The sequence below is a fragment of the Gallus gallus genome, chromosome 4, assembly GCF_016699485.2.
Source record: "Gallus gallus isolate bGalGal1 chromosome 4, bGalGal1.mat.broiler.GRCg7b, whole genome shotgun sequence".
In the NCBI taxonomy this organism is placed as follows: Eukaryota; Metazoa; Chordata; class Aves; order Galliformes; family Phasianidae; genus Gallus; species Gallus gallus.
In genome coordinates, this window is record NC_052535.1 from 34695503 (window position 1) to 34714566 (window position 19064).

Sequence of the window (19064 nt, forward strand, 5' to 3'; positions counted from 1 at the left end):
TTCATACAAAAGATATACTTCCCCTACACCTGATCATCCATTGCAACCATCAGCAAGAAGCATTCTTAAGCATCTCCTAATAATATAATTCAATGCAAGAATCCAATCACTCTGCTACCTTAATTCTGAGTCATGCCATTTCTCCTCTACACTTCTTGCAGCGCTGAGTCAATCTTGAAAATTAACTACTTTGCTACAATAGCAAAGAAAAGAATAACCTACTCTCAAGTATTTTCTGAAAATAAGTGCAATTTAACTCTCCACAACGTGTACTCTTGTCTGCAGAAGAGCTTGGTAATTACAGTGGTTTATGTGGCCAAAGTTATCAGATGGAAAACTTCTGCAGTTCTCTTCTTGCTCTGCCACCAGACGAAGAAGTACAAGTTTTTCTGGTTTCCAGACTTAATACACTACCTGAATGTCCTCGACAATTAACAAGTTGACAAACATTTCTGTGTTATTACATTCGAAGTGTAGGCAACATTGTGGTAAACAATGTTTCATAGAGTGAGGGTCTCAGGCTGCATGCAGACTTTTACTGAGTAAGTCACGTTCAGTTCTGTTTAGGACAACTTCCCTTAACAAAACTTTGGTATTAGAAACGACTTATTTTCATCCTGGAGCCTAGATACTTCAAGGGCAGATAATGAATGCTACAAAAACACTCAAAACTCATTCAAGACCTATGTTTCAAGGTATTTTTACTGCCTTAGGTCTACATAAACAATAGCTAGAAGAGACACCAAATACCTCTCCTAACATCTTCACATCAAGTGAGAAAGAATTAACAGTCCTTTCCTCATTCTGAATATTTGTTACAAAAGGTATGTTTTTAAGCTGCCGTAAGCAACAGGCATTTAAGGGACAAGGAACGCAAAACTACTCTGCAGGAATGTAACATTTTCTTGACCTTCTAATTCCTATATAATGCCATCTCCTATGAGATTTATGGGTTATGAAGGTTAAGGCTACATCTCCTCTCACAATTAGTACTGCATTTTAAAACTCTTCCTAATGAGTTTATTTTAAGACCACAATTTCATATTCAAACAGATCTCCTCCAGACTAAAAGTTGAATGGAAGCATTCTGTGGTGTGGCAGCAACAGCACTTTCTCCACATGCAGGAAGAATTTGGAGGTGTTGCAGAGCTTGTATTCCGGGAAATACAACAGCTCACGAGTCTGAGCTGCCAGGAATTAGTGCTGCCATGTGCAGGAAACCTGGGGATTAATGACTCTCTGGGAGCAAAGCAGAAGATCTGGCTAAGCCTAACCAAAGCAGTGATCAAAGCAAGTGCTGAGCACCCCTTGTAGAGGGGCAGCTACTCCATTGCTGGTCAGAGCCCAACAATTGTCTCTTGTACCTTCCTTGCTAGAAAGAAAGGAAGGAAGGGAGGAAGAAAAAAAGATTACCCCCTGCAGCAACAAAAAACCAACCAGTCAAAACAAACAAACAAAACAAAACACCAAAAACTCAAAACAAAACTTGAGAAGGCTAGTTTAAAACTACTCACAGCCCTTCATTAACTCCAGCTGGTCAGAGATGCCAGACGCTGTCTACAGCTGTTACAGAGTTCTCCTCTGAAATGGGTGCACAACTGAGGCAGAGGTGCCTCAGGTAACTTTGCCCACTGTTTTAAATGTCTAAAGGTATATCAAGCAAAGATAAACTGGTGGCTTCAAAGGTGCTCACCTAACACAACTTTAGTCTTCTCCTTAATGAGAAGTTAGGTTAGAAAACCACCAAGAAGATGCAGGAGGTGAGTGTTGAACAGAAATGGAAAATTAGGGAAAAAGTTGTTGACATAAATGCCAAATTCCTTTTCATTCCCCTCCTGACATTCATTTCAACCCCCAGCCCTCAGGGAGAAGCAGAATCAATCCAGGTTTGTAGGACAAATGATCAGGGACACCTGCATTCTCAGATAACAAGACACTCTAGAGAAATCACAAATAAAAGACCAAAATTATTTTAAATAAATCAAGAGACACAAGCTAATCTTGCTACCCTGAGAGAGGATCAGTTTTACACTCTATTCACAATGACTGCAAAGGAACTCAGTATCACTCAAACCACAGTGCTTGACTTCAGTTCATGCTTCTTGTTTTGGCGAGGAGGGATTGAAGGGACTGAAGCAGATGCTTTCAGGCTCATCAATGGTTGAGAGACTCCTTAAATTATGTAAGTAAAAAAGGAGAGGGAATGAAAAGAAAAAGCAAGTTTCTCTGGGAGCAACAACCTTTCACTGGGAATATAGAACATGCCTAACTACTTGTTTCTACTCAATAAAAAGCCCATTTAAGAGCCCACAAAACTGAAATGGGGAAAAAAAAATTACCAACCTGAGAGGGCCTGAAAAAAACCTCATCGTTTTCACTTTCTTTGCTACAAAACAAAACAAAAACAATCAACATATTACAAACACAAAACCACACTTGTCTCATAATAAAAACAACCTTGGACACTCAAGTTTTCAGGTACTTCAGATACTCCACATTTGCTGATGCATTTCAGTAAATGAAGGGAAGCTGGCTTACAGCACTTCAAGATGCTAAGCTATCTGTTTTGCTTCTTCTCGGGAGCTATTTGTATCTTTAATACAAACAAATACATCTTCCACAGCAAGCGTATTTGTGGAGAGAAATGTCGTACTAGGAGAGCAAAGTGCAGCTATTATACAGCCCTCATAGGAGACTGGAGCACAAAGAAAGGGGCTGACTCCCAAGCCAAAGGCCAGGTGAGACATGCATCCGTTGCCGGGCAGTCCCCTGTGAGGAGCATGCAGGTTCAGATGCCTACAGCTCAACTTCTTTTCAAGTCTGCACCATCAGCATCTTGTGTGCTGCTCCTGATAGGCTGGGAGAAGAGACTTGCTGACATCTCACACAGCGTGAGAAATGCCTCCATACAATTCCACTCTGAAGCTAAGGTGCTAACAGGTAACACTGTTCTGCAGCATAACTAAATGTAACCCTCATATTCTGTCTCTGAGTACTACAATCACAGGGAAAATAAAGTGTACATATATTTAATTGATTAAAAATAAAAGAAAGAAAGAAAATCACCTTTCTTCAGATAAAACTTCCATGTCATCAGGTCCTGTTCTGTCTATAGGTCTGGATGAGCTAAAGCTTTCCATACTCTGCAATACAGTAAATGTTAAAGCAGTGAAATACATGAGAGAAATAGATTCAAACCACAGGCCATTAATCAAATACAGAAACATCCAACAGGACTGCTAGAAACAAGACAGCAATCAGACTACTGCCTGTTGTACATGCGTAATAAAACAACCTACAGTAGAAATCACTACTCACTGCTTCTTTTGTCTCTTTCATCAGTTGACCTCAAAATGCCTGACAGATTAATGCTGAATGATATCCTACAGTTCCTATTTTACAAACTGATACACTAAGCAAGAGAGCAGCTCTGGGATATGTAAAAGTCCTGCCAGAGCAGGTACCAAAATCCAAAGCATCTTCCCAGCAGCATTCATTATGCTCATCTTAGAAAATATTCCCTCTTAGACAAACCCTTCCGTAGTCTCTTCTCAAGTCATTAGGAGCACACAGTCACTGCTGTCTGCACAGAGGTAACGTTAAGCCGTACTAATATGAATGCAAGGCAAGAAATCCAACCGATTATGACAACGTGTGCTGAAATTGTCTTGGTAACCATTAGCAGTATTAATGCTGATGTCCTCTGAGGGCCTGAGAAAGTACTGTGAAGACAAGCTGGACTCTGATATGTCTTAGATGGATATACAAAGGACTTATGCCATTGGTTTCACTCTTCCACAAATCTCAAGCTATCGGCTTGGATTTCTCAGTCTGCAGGCTAAAAGGTGTTTTTCTGTTCTATTTGGATATTTTAAGGTTGCTGAAGAATGGGGACACAGAACTGTCACTCTGGAAATATGAACTGAATTAAATGCTGCGCAAAGAGGCAGCAGTACTCTTTGTGGCTTACTGATGGTGAAATTCACAGGAAAAAATTAAACCCTTAATCTGAATTGATTGGAATACTTAGTGTTTTTGTTTTTTTTTAATAAAACCATGTCACACACACTATGTTTGTATGCAATAACTATATTTTACTTCCTGCTGGCAGTGACTCAGTCACAGAGCATCTACAAAAAAAAAAAAAAAAGTAAGCAGAAGTGAAGGGATTGGTACCGAGCTCTTTCATATTGGAAATATGCTTCAAAACTGCCTCAGCACTATAGCTGGAGTGCATTCTTGCAAAAAGCCTTAAAGAAATAAAACACAGTACACACCACACCAGAGGTACAGATTGAAAACTGAATGCTGCCACTTTGGGTACATGACCAGTAGGTTTGGTACTCTGGTATTTGGACAAATCTCCCTTAAAGAAGAGGAAGGAAGTGAGCGGAGAGGAGCGTGGCTGTTGGGGCAGCCACAGCCCGCTGCATCACCAGCCCTGTAGAGTTAAACGGCTCAGTCATTCTAGCCTTGCTTAATGAGATTCTCCAACTCCTAGTGGAACCTGGCTGCTGTGACTCAAGTGTAGTTACAAGCTTTTAATGCTCCTTTGCTTGGAACCAATGGAACTGACCGTTTTTCCACTGCTGACTTGTGCTTTTGAGTCAGATTCACTTAGACAGCTAAGAGGAGAGCTTCCACACACTGTCCTACATATTCTTTCAGGCATTGTTGCTAGAGATGGAAGATTAAAAAAGGTGGGGAAAAAACAACATCTCACTCTTGTCTTCATGGGAAGATCCTATTAGCAAAAGCAGGTTATGTCCTGTTATGCCTCAAGTAGCTAATCCAACCTATTATTTTAAGAGTAAAGTTATAGCCAAAAGAAAGCTAAGCCACCACACATTGCATCCTGCTGGCAGTCCCAGATAAGTGAGTATTAAATAAGCGCATTCATGAAAGCTTAAAGAGCAGCCTGTGCTTTTATTTCATAAAGAGTAACATCATACTCTCTGCAGGCTGTTTCATAACAGTGTTCCTATCTGACAATTCCACTGCGATAACTCTGGCAAAGCAAACAAGGACCATACTGACAGGATAATCATCTTAACCAAAGTGCTCTTTGTGCGAGGTCAGTTTGTTGTATGTTGCTTTCAGCCTCCGTCCCTCCAAATTTCAAAAGCAATCCAAAAAATGAAGGGCAGGGCAAAGTCCAGTGGAGACAGGTAAGTTCGAGGACACTTCCTTCAGGAACTTTTAAAGACTTTAGGAATGTTTTTCAGGTCCTCGTACACCGTACACTCTTAATGGAAACTTTTGATGGTCTTTCTTTCCCCAGATACTGAATCAAATTGTTATTTACACTGAAGCTGGTGTGCGCTGCATAGGTACATAGTAGAAGCACAGAAAAGAGTATAAACACTTGATGTTTGCCTGCTTTCAAGCACATAGCTACAATCAAAGACACAAAGTAGGAAGCACATGCTCTTTCATGAAACATCACATACCAGTAGGTTACTGATACTGACTGTTAATCTAAGCACAGTCTACAGTTCTTGGCATCTTGCCTTCTTTTTATCACAGAGAGAAGCCAAATCTGCCTCTCTTTAGGATCTCTGCATAGGGTAGAGCATAAGACCACAGCAATTTTGCAAACTAAACAAAATGAGTCACAACACAATATTACATTGAGAAGGAACTCAGAGCAGACTAAAACTTAAAAGGAAATGCTCTGTAGTTCAGAATTCTGATCTTTTCACACAGCCTTCACTGTTATTAGTAGCTGCGTGATCCATGCGTGGTACCAGGCACCAGGATGCAGAGTGCATCTACTGTAAGCAGAACCCACACTCAAGCAAAATACAGTTTCTCAATTGCTGACACTATAATCAGTGTCTGGTTGGCTGAGAGGGAAGGAGGCCACATCAGTTTTATTCTATAGCATGTAGAATTTGGCAAACTCTCTTCTACTGTGAAGGTCACACAAGAATATGCTGCATAAATTTCACGGTCTTCCAGATTTTTAGAGCACTATATATGTGCCCACTATGCCTTCCCAGTGAAGTCTGGCTAGAAAAATCAACTTTGGGACCAACGCACTCCAAAAGTGTTTTGCAAACTGCAAACATGGCAGTAACATGTAGACTGTAGGGAAAAGGAATAAAACGCATTTTATCATTTTATCAGAAAGACATTTGAGATCTGTGGTTTCATAACTTAACAGGAACATAAAAATAAACTCAACCTTAAAACATGGTCCTGTATCTGAAGTTCCAATCACCTCACAAGAGTTTCGAAAGATTGGGAGAAAGAAATTATATCCTTTTTCTATAATACTTTGCTAAATGCAGGAGATATAAGAAAAAAGTCATGGAAAGAAAATATGAGTACAGCGGAGACAGGGGATCGTAGTGGAAAAACAGCTTCTTGATGCCTCTTTACAAAGATTACAAGTGCAGAGATCAGTATTCCCCGTAATCAAGAAGAGACACTTGTGCATGTATTAAATAAGTGGCTACCAAAGGGAACCAGATGTGCATGGAAATAAAAAAACAGTCTTTTTCCCCACCCTAATACTAGGTGTCAAATAATGCAGCATGCCAGCTTACCACAGGACTATCCTGGTTGTCATTAAGCTCTGAGAGTTTGGTGCTGGATTTCTGCCGTTTTGGTTTATTCCTTTCATTAAGATATCCAGAGCTGTTGTCTTGTAATTTTTCTACTTCTTGAGTAGTTAGAATACAGTCTTCCAGACTGCTGAAACCAGACGGAATGTTCTCCTTGTTGATGACTTCCCTAAAACAAAAAATGACATTAAGACAATGTTTAAAATGCTCTCCCGCTACTTTTATGGTAGCAATACAGAAATATATTATGCTGACTGGTGCAGTTCCGGCAACATCTTCTACGCCCTATGAAACCAGTATCTCTGGTTCTTCCTACTGCAGCAAACAACATACACTGTGAAATACTACATCCTACTGAGGAGTGAAAGCCAGGTGTATAAGCTTCTGGTGAGAAAGCTGTCAGGAACAACACTTGATTCACTTCCGACTAAAGCCAACACAGAGAATCCCACTGACTTCAGATGGAAGCCAGTCTAACTCCTAGTTGTCTGTTGTACTTTTATAGAGAATATGCAGCATATTTTCCTTTGAGACGCGTGCTTTTAATATAGAAAACTGATTCACAGTTGCGGTGCAGGGAGCTCCTTTGGTCCATGACACTATATAATCGTCCCTCTTACTCATTTTCTCAAATGCAAGAACAGGACAGCGGTGCTTCAGGCAAATGCTTGATTCTTATTTGGAAATTAGACAAAACAAAAAAGGGAAAGCATCTCTGCAGTAACGACACAAACAGGACTGTTCTGCTGTGCTGGAAAGTGATAGGACAACTACCTTGAAGTCATCATGTGACAAGCTAGCTGGGGCTCTCTGCGCTCACAGGGTTTGTGTATGTTTCTCATGGGCTTGGCATACAGCTTATCTTTCCGTGCACAATTATCCCGCTGTATCCTTCAGCATGCAGCCTTTTCTTCACAACCTGTTAGTGGTCTTCTACTCTATGCAGTAACGAGCAGGCACATACATAACAGCTAAACTACAGTACGGAAACAGAAGAAATACAACGCATCCCATTCTTTGTTAATACTATCTTGCCAGGCTAAAGACTAGCTGCTTACACTTTGCTAACTACGTTATGTGCAGCTACCTTATAAAGTGCTGTGCAACTCCAAAGCCTGCTTTCACAGCAGCAGAATTTCTCTTGACTTGCAGTAGTGTGATAAGAAAATGGTTACCCTGCAGTATCTGGACAGTGCCAGCATGACAAGTATTCAGAATAAAAACCAAACAACAAAGTTCCAGTGATTTTCTAGATCTCAAATCTCTAAGGTTGGCTACGGGAAGAGAGATACGAAGAGATTATAGGATTAAAACTTCTCAGATAGCCCATTTGCCTCTCTGAAAGTTTTTACAATGTCCTGAGTACATTTACTACATATACACAGCCTGTAGAAATCAGTCTGCAAAGCCTGGGACTGCATGTATGTATTTTTGAGATGAATGCTCTTCCTAGCTGTATTAATTCTGCAGTCCCATCTTGTGACATTACAAATCCTCTTGTGATCCATCACAAGGCAAGAAGATGAAGTCACTGACAACCAAAGGGGTGGAGGGGGGGGTTGAGGGGAGAAGTAGTTTTGAAAGGATTTCTGAATTTTGATAATCCACCCCCAGAAATGCCAGCACTCAGACCTACAGGAAGCAGGGAAAATGATTTGAAACCCAGCCAACGTTCAAACCTTCCAATGTGTTAAATTCTTGGCTTGGGCTTTAGGTACTGAACGTGAACAACTGCGTCAAGATAGGCTTGAGTGCTCTGGGCAGCTCTGTAATGCTCTGTAACACAATGTTGAAAAAAACCCTGCAGTACTATATGCTTCCAAACACGTACACTAGCCAGTCTCTGACCTACTTACCTGTGAAGCCTGTCAGCAGGGCTACTAAGCAAGAAAAACTACTGCAGAGCTGCTGCCAGCTACTTAGGTGACTCGCAAGTGCTCATTTCCCAGGCAATCTTCACAGCATTTCATTCACTGTGGAAATGTCTTTTTTATTTTGTAACTATGGACTGTTTTTTTTGTTTGTTTGTTTTGTTTTTTAAACACTGACACATATTGGGAAATAACATAGCTGCAGTATTCACCTGAGGTACTAAAGGTTACGGTTCTATGCAAAAGTGGTTTGGCAAAGAAAGGTGCAGATCCAACAGGATTTGGAGAGTTCAGCATCCAAGAAAAACAACAGCCTAAACCTATATTTCAGAATCTAACTTGAAATCCTAGCAATTCAATCCTACAGTCAAGAACACACAATCTTTACAAGAATTAGCACAACGTTTAAAGCTAGATGTATCTGTAAGCACTAATTAGATGATGTGCTTGCAAAATCTCCAGTTACAATTCCTCAAAGATATCTATGCCTTGGACATGCATTTTTTAAAGCTCTGGTAGCTTATATCACATTTGTACCACCCAATATATGCAACAACTATAGCTGGATAAAAGGAAAAAATTGTATTATTTTGACTCTTTGATAGACATTTTATGAAAATTGCCACTAAATAAATGGTGGATAAAAACTTTTAGGTTCTGATTAATCAAAAGGATCATTTCTACTTTCAGATGAACTCCTAGGGCTCTTTAGTAGACCTGAACATAAGCTGTACCTACACATACAAAAGGAGAACTTCGCCCCATTCTGAATTCAGAAAAGCATTAAGAAGCAATGGCTTTTACTGGCTCTAGGGCCAACTCCTTGGGTATTTCCACTCAAATAATAAATACTGAAATGAAACATTTTAAAATACTTTAATTAAGATCTCAACTATACTGCCATAGCTGGCTTCTTATCATGCTCTAGTCCACTCAATTACCTCTAATAAACTCCATGTTTCTCAGCTCTCACTCATGTTACAAAGCTCTGCACAGACACTGCAGTCTGTACTTTCAACAGAGGGCAAGGACCAGCGTGTTTCTTAACAGAACTACCGAGCAGCGCCTAGATAGAGGACATAACTAGGGTACACTTAATCAGATATACTTTCCAAAACGAAGAAATCAGGATCGTACATGTCTCTGTTTCTCCGGGCTTCCTCCTGCTCTTTGTGCTGTCGCCTCCTCTGCCTGGCAGACACATTAGAAGAGGCTGAAGATGTTCCCGATTCAGAGTCCTCTGAACTCTGGCCGCCTGAGCCATGAACATCAAAGAGATGCTGCTCCACGGCTGAGCGGATTGTCTTCTCTAAATACCTGTCAAGCCGAAAAATAAGGTCAATTGAGCTCAAATAGTTTCTGGAGCTCCTTCTCTGCAACAGTACATAAAGATGAGTATCAGAGGGTTATGTTTATTATGATGGCAAGGCAGTATAAAATGCACTAGGGCCCATAACATCTGCAAAGAGCTAAGCCAAAATCTTCAGATACCTTCATGCTCAGGTCCTCCAGTGAAGCTGAGCTTTTCCAGTTCATTTTGCCCTTGAAAATTTCTAGGGTTCCTTGAACCCTCTGTAAAACAGCTGCTTTACTGCAACCATCAACGCTGGTGTTTAACTTTTACCCTCCACTGTAACATCCCTTGCTCTGACAAGATCTTTTTTGCCACCCAGCCACGATGACACCGGTCAAATCTATGGTGCAATCAGAGCTCGGTAAGTCAACAAGTCATCTGCAAGGTGATTCAACGCTGTCTCACAGGGGGATGAAAACATGCTAACAGCACCTCACTGTACACTCCACTCAGTGACTGAATAGAGATCTGGCTCTGAGCTCGTGCTGTTTTTGCATTGTTCTTGTGCCATGAATGCACGCACCTGCAGCTACTCTCGGAGTACTCTGGTGTGAGATTGCTATCATGCCCCCTGGCACTAAGAGAGCTTCCACACAAGCCACAGCAGGGGAGCCTCTGCAGTTCCATCAATTAAAATCGTCAGGCTGCCCAAATCTACTTCATTTTGGCACTCACATTTCCTTATAATATTCCCTTCCTTCCTTAACCAGAGGAAGTTTTTATGGGCAAAATCTAAATAAGACACTTTTTACTATTTAAACATCTTTAGGAAACACATTTCTGTATCTCCTTGCCCCATCCATGTTTCTTGCAATGCTTTAAGTAATCTGCCGAAGAAAAAGATCTTCAAACATGCCTGACCTAATTCCCTATATAACTTCAAATGTTTTGTCCATAATTAAAAATATGATTTGCAAGATATGCTGGTTAATTTTCAACTTGGTAGTGGTAAGTATGTGAACCTGCACCTGGGCTGACTTCTCCAGAGAATTTACAAAAGCTGTTGCTAAGCTGCTATAGATTTTAGTCTGCTGAAACTGCATTTCCTGAAAAAGTCAAAAGATCTGAGCAATTGCAAAAAAATCTTATGGTTCAACTCGATGAGCACATCTGTATTTCGTGTATTGACAAGAATCAGCCCTGCAGTCCCACCAACCTCTGGCAGGGGCGCCAACTCATCAGCTCTGCTGCTCTCACCGGCACTGGAATTAGTGCAAAGAGATCAAGTCCTGTCCTTTGCTGAGACAGGACAGGATGCAAACAAGAGCACGAGGACAGCACGAATACATATGCAGGATCTGCCTAACCAAAACATCACAGGCACAGTGCAATGAAAAAAAGAAGGACCTAAGAATTTTTCAGGAGGAGGTGATTTATGATCATCGTAGATGTTCAGGTTTGGGAAACAATGTCCCTTTTGTTTGTGTAAGAACAACTCTTATGGAGAAATCAAAGAATAACAGCTTCAATAATACTTCAAAAGCTTTAAATATATTTAAAAAAAAAAAGCAAAAGCAAAAAAGAAAGCTGCAAAATAGTAAAAGAGACACTTACTCTCCTGTAGCAGGAATGTTACTACTGACTTGTGATACGTGGGTGCTGTGTAAAATAAAAAGAGGAGAAAGTTACATCTACTTAGTGCAGTAATGCCTTAAAACATTTGTTTTTTGCAGCACTAAGGAAAGATTTAGAGATTGCATGCACATGCCACACCACAAGTTTTCCCCTTCAGGAATTTTTGCTCCGACAGTGACGTGGCACATTCTGACAATGCCAATATCCTCAAGAACTCATTTGCCCATCATTCCAAGATCTAATGGAAAATATTTCAGCTTCAACACATTGCAGAGCCTTTGCTTTCTCGCGAGCTTTCTGTGGCAGCAGGTTGTTTGAATCTCATCACAATAAGTTCTTGCTTTTTGAGGCTGACTCGAAAATGTATGACAGTGAACTTAATATTGAAGAACTTCTATTAATTGAGGAGAAAAGGAAAAAAGTCTTTTCACTTCAAAATAGTTCCGCAGCTCTCCAATGTTCGTGTTTTTAAAAATAAAATGCACGCTTCCTTCTTTTCCTTTTCCCTTTCAGGCCGTGCCCAGGCTCAGAAGGGCTGACACAATTCCAGGTGTCACTCACTGCTTGCTGCTGAACAAGCTGACGTGCCACCTTGCACAGCTGCTGCTGCTCTCCTCCCTCTGCACAGGGCCAGACTCAGCTTAGCTAAGCCCTATCCCGCCTGCTGTTCCAGTGCTGACTTGGCTCTACAGATAAGGTGGCACGTGACCCCCTGTGACCATTCATCACTCCTGTGATCTACGTTAAGTCAGACACGTCGCAGGCCTAGAGGGTTCATTTGGGTTTCTCCCTGTATCAGCAGAATTAGCAGTGTGATTGGCTGACAAATTCCAGGAAAGCGTGGACAGGTTATAAGACAAAGTGCTTTCTGCCAAAGCGGCCATTCACTGCTTTCAGCCTCTAAGAGTTTCTCACAAACTGTTGCAGTACAGAAGAACCAGTAACAGCCAACTTCCCTTCACTGACCAAAGGCTTCCTTTCTGCCTCCCTTGAGTACAAACCCACAACCCCCAGCTGCAAACCAGACACACGTGCTTCTGCTCTCCTCTGCTGAGCCACTGCCTTCACCTCGGTTTGGGTGAACCAGCATACCCCGACCACACACTCATTCCCTCCAGGCCTCGCTCACTCTGTGCCGACCTCTGGTCCAGACACAGCTCCCTGGAGCTGTGGCACAGCATGAAAGCAGTCACGTATTTCCCAGTGGATTCCACGTTGCCCACACAACACCTGAGTAGCTGTGTTATTCGAATGAGTTCATGAAGGGCAGACTCACAAACAAGTATTAAATTGCTGTACTTATGATTTCAGACACGCAACCTACCCATAGAAAGAAAGAATTGCAAGATCCTTCTCTTCCCATATGCAACATCTTGACTACTATTACATGGCTTTGCAATTTGAAGTTCACATTTCAAGCATCCTCCTTGCTTTCCTGCTTACTTACACAAACTACTTGGCCTCTTCTGAGCCTGAAACTACATCTTAAGATCTGGCTTTCCATGAGAGATGGATTAACAAGTAAGCTGCTAGTGTGCTAGGCCAAACCACATTATAATATGAAATTCATCTTATGGCTACAGCTCCTACATGTGGGTAGGTTAATACTGTATCAACTTTCTATAATGTTTACACACAATCCATACTGAGTGGGGTATCCTTCACATCACACCTTCTTTCTCTGTTTTCCTGTCAGGAATGTGGTAAAGAGAAGGGAAGATAGGGTTGCTTGGATTCTAGTCTTTTGAAAACATTCCTAAGATGTAGGTACAGCAATCCATCAGACAAGGCAGCAAATATCTGGAAATAGCTTTTCCTTCTGCTTCTAACGGGATTAACAGTGTGTGAAAACGCAAAGCCCCGTTTCACGTAAACCTAATGAACTGCTAGGCACTGTATGTGAGTGAGAGTTCATGCTGTTATCCCCACGTGCAATGTTCAAGGCCAACCAACAGCCACTACCAGCAAAGCAGCACTGAAAACACACAGGGCCTTCTTAACACAAAAAGCAGTAAGAAGAAGAATCAAGCGATAAAGCTGCCAAAAAATACCTGAACAAAATGTCACAAATGTTTGTAATTCCCAAATACATTCTCAGTTTACCACATCAATCTAGTTTTAAGTACATTACGCTTCCTAATTCATAATGACACATATCTGCATAACAATTACTTTGTGGTATTTAGAAGAACCCTATTCAAACTATATTCTGTCAGAGAGCCAATAATAGGGTGATTTCCAAACTTCCAATAAATACAAAGGAAGTATATACACAGTTGTAGGCCAGCTTAGCAAATGACAGCAAGTGAAGCAATCACACCCTCCTTTTATTAAACCTCTCTTATAAGAGGAAGGTGCTTCCTTATTTACTGAATGTGACTTTGTTCTTAGACCTATGATATTTTAACCTCTCTTAATCTTTCTTTCTCTCTCTCTCTCCAATATGGAGATTTTAAATCAGAGTTTTTCCAGATGACCTAAATGTCACAATCCATAACTTTCCTTGCTTTACTTCGAAGCTTAATTAAAATGCATTGCTAAATTGGTTTATTTACTCTGCTCCAAACTTTTTTTTTTTTTTTTATAGCAAGGAGTTTCACTTAAAATACATATATACAGAGAGAGGAAAGAGTTATACAGGGGCTTTCAGATTCTCATCTGCCTGGTGATGGAGGTGGATGTGCTTGAGCGTGTTGGCACGCGCAGGGAATGGCATGGCTCTCTATAGGTTTCACAGCTCAGAGGAGCAACCAGGCACGTGGGATGCATCCTGAGGCATTTTCCAAACTTCCTGGGTGGCAAAAATCAGTCCAGATTTATGCTTCACAGGTCAGGCCACGCAAGCCACGTCCAGAAGAGCCCTTCTGGCACACCCTTATTGTGCTGAGAGCTGCCTCAGATGGGCTGCTTTGTTCATCAAATCATCTGGACAATGAGAAATCATGTTCTGCTTTGGTTAATTATTTTCTCCTCTTGTCTGCTCCATTTCACTGATAGATATGGCCAATTATCTCCACAGCTAGATTATATTTATTGAATTATGCACCTGTTGTAGAACACACTGAGAAATAGTGACTTTTGTTATAAATTAAAGGTTCTTCTGCCTGTAACAGGAAGCAGCAGGAAAGAGTTCCAGTGCTGGGGATTTTTATTTTCAGAGAGCCAGCCAAAAAACCTGCATCAGTGAAGATGTTTTAAATGCTATGAACTCTTTAAGTGGATTCTTGCTGCCCTCATGCTTTTCCTTTCAGGAACTCTGACCTTTGGCACTTCTCAGTGTTTTCTAACTTGTTTACTAAGGTCTTTTGCTACTCTCACACACACAGATGACCCCTCTGGATCACGTCTAGCTTCACATGCAAGGTAAATCCTTACTTTACAGCCTCTTCTTCCATTCTATTTCAATCTCAAGTATGTGAAAAGTTGCATTTTCTGCCAGCTTCAATCTCTGCCACTCCAGCTAGTAACCGAAGTCTTAAAGATATGCACTGGAGAATTATGTTATGCAATAACCGAGCTCTGCTTGGTCTGTATTGGGCATCTTGTTACAGCAAACAAATAATTGAACTGGATATCAAAACCTTCTCCTGTTTTTCCACTCAAGGCCCTATTGAGTAAAACCTATCAGCATTCATGTACTAAAAGAGTGTAGTATGAGTCAACCAGAACAAACTGACTTACTGGCACACTATTTCCCCAGATGGGGTTTTCATTTATGAAGTGAAGCAATTAATTACTGGACATACTGAACTGCCTAAATCAGAAGCTGTACTTGCAATTGGAAACAAAGGCCACTCGCTGCTGACATTTATTTATGATCCATTTGCTTTTTTTGGGAAGTAAAAATATTTCTGACTTTGCTTTTAAAAAGCCAAGAGCAACAGTAAGAAGTTCGTATAACAACCATAAAAACAATTAACATTTTGCCATTCAAGCAAAGCAGACAACATTTATTTAAATTCCTTTAGCGTTTCAGATAGGAAACTGCTGAAGACCTCCCTAATACAGAGTTCTAGCACATGACCCAGGAAATTCTTTTTTTTCCCCACAGTTACTGCTATTGTCTAAGAATGGTTCACTTTCCATCAGTGTTGCATACTGTGAGATGTAATGTCGCTGACCCACATGGGATCTGTCTTAAGGCAACCATTTCATCTCACACATTCCCCGAAGAGAAGGATTGTGTTGGCATGAAAGTGCGAAAACAATGAGATGAAAAATAAAGAGATGTGCTCTTAATTACTGGGAAGTCCCATCAAACAGAAAACATGCTTTCAGTGTTGCTAAGTATCTTCACACTTTTGCAAGCTCAGATCCAATAATCTTCCCTTTAAATGTGGTACATTATATTTTACATTACTTCCTTACTATGCAGAAAATTAATCCCAAGAAAAGTAACTGCCTTGTTTTCTTCAGTACTCCTGCTGTTTTCATGCCCACTAGTATTGTACTTCAGGTTAGGTGCACGCTGACACCTACTGTTAGAAGCAGACACAGCACTGAAGGGTATTCAAACATGCTATCCAGCCCACCTCAGCAAATTTAGACTGTTGTGTCTGCGCATGATCCCCTCCAGACAACATTAACGTTCCTCTGGAGGGTATTCACAGCCTCCATACTAGGCTTCTGATTCGAACTGGAACAGATCACCTCCTTCCACTGAATACATAGGGTGCTCGGTGAGATAGTCCTCCTGACTCATGGTATGAAATCAGGACTCCCAGTTTCCCACAGCTCCACCAAACGACAGGGGTGCCTTGGTAGGTAGCTACACAGTAGCTGGACAACGAGAACAAGAGCACCTAGCAGCCTTCTATCTATTTTCAGTCAATGGCTGTATGATGAAGGACAATGGCACACATCCCGTAACATAACCATTGATAAAAGAGCCCCACACTGCTGTTGACTTTAGGAACTCTTAATGCATGTCCCACCAACAAGGAAGTGTTCAGTAGGAAGCCAAGCACCCTTCTGATCGGCTAGATGTAGATGACAGCAAATTCAGTAAAACATCATACTCAATATACAAGGAATGCTTGACATGTATTATGTAAAATGAGTTGCCTTATATAACAACTGTTAAAAGGATTAACAACTGTATGAAATACTTCCAACAGGATATTAGTACTTACAGAGAAATGAAGTGCTGTAACAGGTGAGACTGCCCAACGTCTTGCCCTGAACTCAAGGGTATCTAATGCAATTTTGACCTTGCTTGTGATGTCAACTCTCATCCCAATTTTGGTTTAACACTCTGCATATTAACAAGGAAGCTCCCTCACTTCAAAGCGTTTGCCTTTTTCCCCTTTAATATGACTCTGCCTTACCTCAGGATGTACTCATTAGGAAACTGCTCTGAAAGCACCTGTAAGACTGATGTCAAATCTAAAGCAGATATTCCAGCATAAAGCATGTCTGTAGATTCCCTGTCTTTTAAAACTCATTGCACATGTTGAGAAGTGTGCTAACAGGGAATTGCCTTTGCCAGATGCTGTTTAATTACATGAAACTGCATACTGTTTCTCAATATAATTACTCACATTCCCATTCATATAATGGAATTAAAAAATCCATAGCACTCCTCATATAACTATCTCAACTCCCTTTTCCACAAGGTTTAATTACAAAAGCTTTTGGAACATAAATGCCCTTCAGGCATGACTCCCTGGAACAATCAATCATCCAGCAAGGTTTTCCTCCTCTTTCAACTGTGCAGAAATCTCCTTGTCTAGTACTAAATATAGTTGAATAAACAGTCTTACCAGGGAATACAGAAAAGGAAAGGACAGCTCTGCTCACCAGCAACTGAATGGATTCAAACCACAGGCCTCCATCCCAAAAACTGATCAAACTCATCTCATCCTCCAAACACCTAACAAGAGGGGATTCAGCTACAAAATTTCTAATGATGTACCTCAATCTATTCATTCAGTAATTCAATCAATCTTTTATCACAACAGGTTTTGCTATTTAACAAAACTACCTTTCCCCCTGTCTAAAATCCAGATGAAATATACACACTCCAGTTCATTTCTTATGGAACATAAGTCTTCCTGCTCTTTTCTCCATTTTTTAACAGGCTTGCTTACTTCCTTAAGGATCTTCACAAACCTAATGCTTCTAAAGTACGTATTAGTGAAATTTTATGAAACCTCATCTCAGCTTTGTACAAAAACATCCCTACTTCTCCATACATGATTCCACTCTTTTACACCAGTGACTATAGAAGAAAAAAAGTCCACCACAACTTCCACAAGCGATCTCCTTCCTCTCCTCACAAAATACATACAGGTCTTTCCTTATTGATCTTTAAGGTATTATATTAAGGCCTTTTTCTCTGTATGGCGTGATACAAAAAAACTTGCTGAAATCAGACAGATTACATACAATCTTTTTCTTCCTCTCTCTGAAGTCTTATGAAAAATGATTTCATGGTATTTATATCACCTCTCTTGTTAAACTTGCATCATATTTTGCCTCATTTACCACCTTTGTACCTTTAATGATTGATTACTTCCCTATAGAGCAACAGCGATAATTAGTTCAACGGTTGGTCATGACATCCCAGCGTCTAAAGAGAAAACTCACAACACCAAAAGACCAATTCAGAATCTTAAGTCAGGAAAATTTTTAAAATCATGTAGCGGTGGCATTCTGATAATTCTGACTTGGGGACAAGTTAAGTAATGGTGTTACACATAAAAACAACATCAAGGGAAACATCTCCATTGCTAGCTGACATGGTATAGTACCGCACTGTACAGGACCAAGTCTCCGGTTTGGTGCTGGCAAAACTCATCAACCAGGAGCCATAATCCTCCTTGAGTCTGGCAAAAGCCAATTGCTCTGCAGTGTTTAAAATATAAAGAGTTCTTGTTCCCATTTGATTAACTTGTTGCAAAATTACCTCTATGAAAACTACAACAGGCTAGCAGCCTAACTCTCTCTACACACTAATGATTCACTTGAAAGATTACTTAGTAGTATTTTGGACTTTGTAAGTATGACTGGCAGCAATAAATACATTCGATCATCAGACAGATAAAGTAGACATTCAGAGAGGTCATTTAACAACTAACATTCAAAACTGCATCACGCACTCAAATTCTCCATTGTTGAAGTACCATAAATGGCCCAGACAGTGCTAGCTCTCCTGCCAAATTAACTGCACTTGGCAACTGACCTCAAGAGCACACATTTCTAACGTGTGATAAATATAACAAAGACCAACAAGCTGCTAGCCTTATTTACAAGCAGTTGTGTCTCAGTAGTGCTACAAAAGATGCAAGCTTGTCCTGAAGCCTTATGTTGCAAGGTATGCTGCTCCTTCCCTGATCTTGCTTCACTTTCCAGCTGTTCATGTTAGACTTTTCCCTTCCTATTTGCAAGACACATATTCACAGACAGCCATCCCCCCACTCCAACAGACACAACTATATTTAATTCCCCATCCTAACATGCCCAAACTTCAATTTAGAATTTCCAAACCTGCTCCCTCTCTCTCAGATATTGGCTGGTTTTAATATCAGCTTCTTCAACTCCAATCTTTGCTCCTTATATCCCAAGCAAACTCAACAAGGCCAGCTGAAGAGATCCTTTCCTGGATCATTTTTCCATGACAAAGGAAAAAGCTTGGAAGGCTAGTTTAATGCAGTAAGGCAGACAGAAAGGCAATGAAAGCCTACAATTATCTGG

The 19064-nt window shown here is 40.6% G+C and overlaps 1 protein-coding gene across 25 annotated transcripts in view; it reads right to left on the reverse strand.

The window, feature by feature from the left end:
• FAM13A (family with sequence similarity 13 member A) overlaps positions 1–19064 on the reverse strand; it is a 148202-nt gene that overhangs the window by 26455 nt on the left and 102683 nt on the right. For 17 of the 25 annotated variants that reach the window (XM_046941112.1, XM_040699870.2, XM_025150260.3 and 14 more), the window contains 5 exons: positions 11349–11393; positions 9578–9757; positions 6552–6738; positions 3067–3143; positions 2344–2386 (listed from right to left, as the gene is read on the reverse strand). In XM_046941112.1, coding sequence (XP_046797068.1) covers positions 2344–2386; positions 3067–3143; positions 6552–6738; positions 9578–9757; positions 11349–11393 — 532 coding nt within the window. The remainder of the gene's footprint in view (positions 1–2343; positions 2387–3066; positions 3144–6551; positions 6739–9577; positions 9758–11348; positions 11394–19064) is intronic. The other 8 variants (XM_015276609.4, XM_015276610.4, XM_046941124.1 and 5 more) reach the window with 5 other exon arrangements.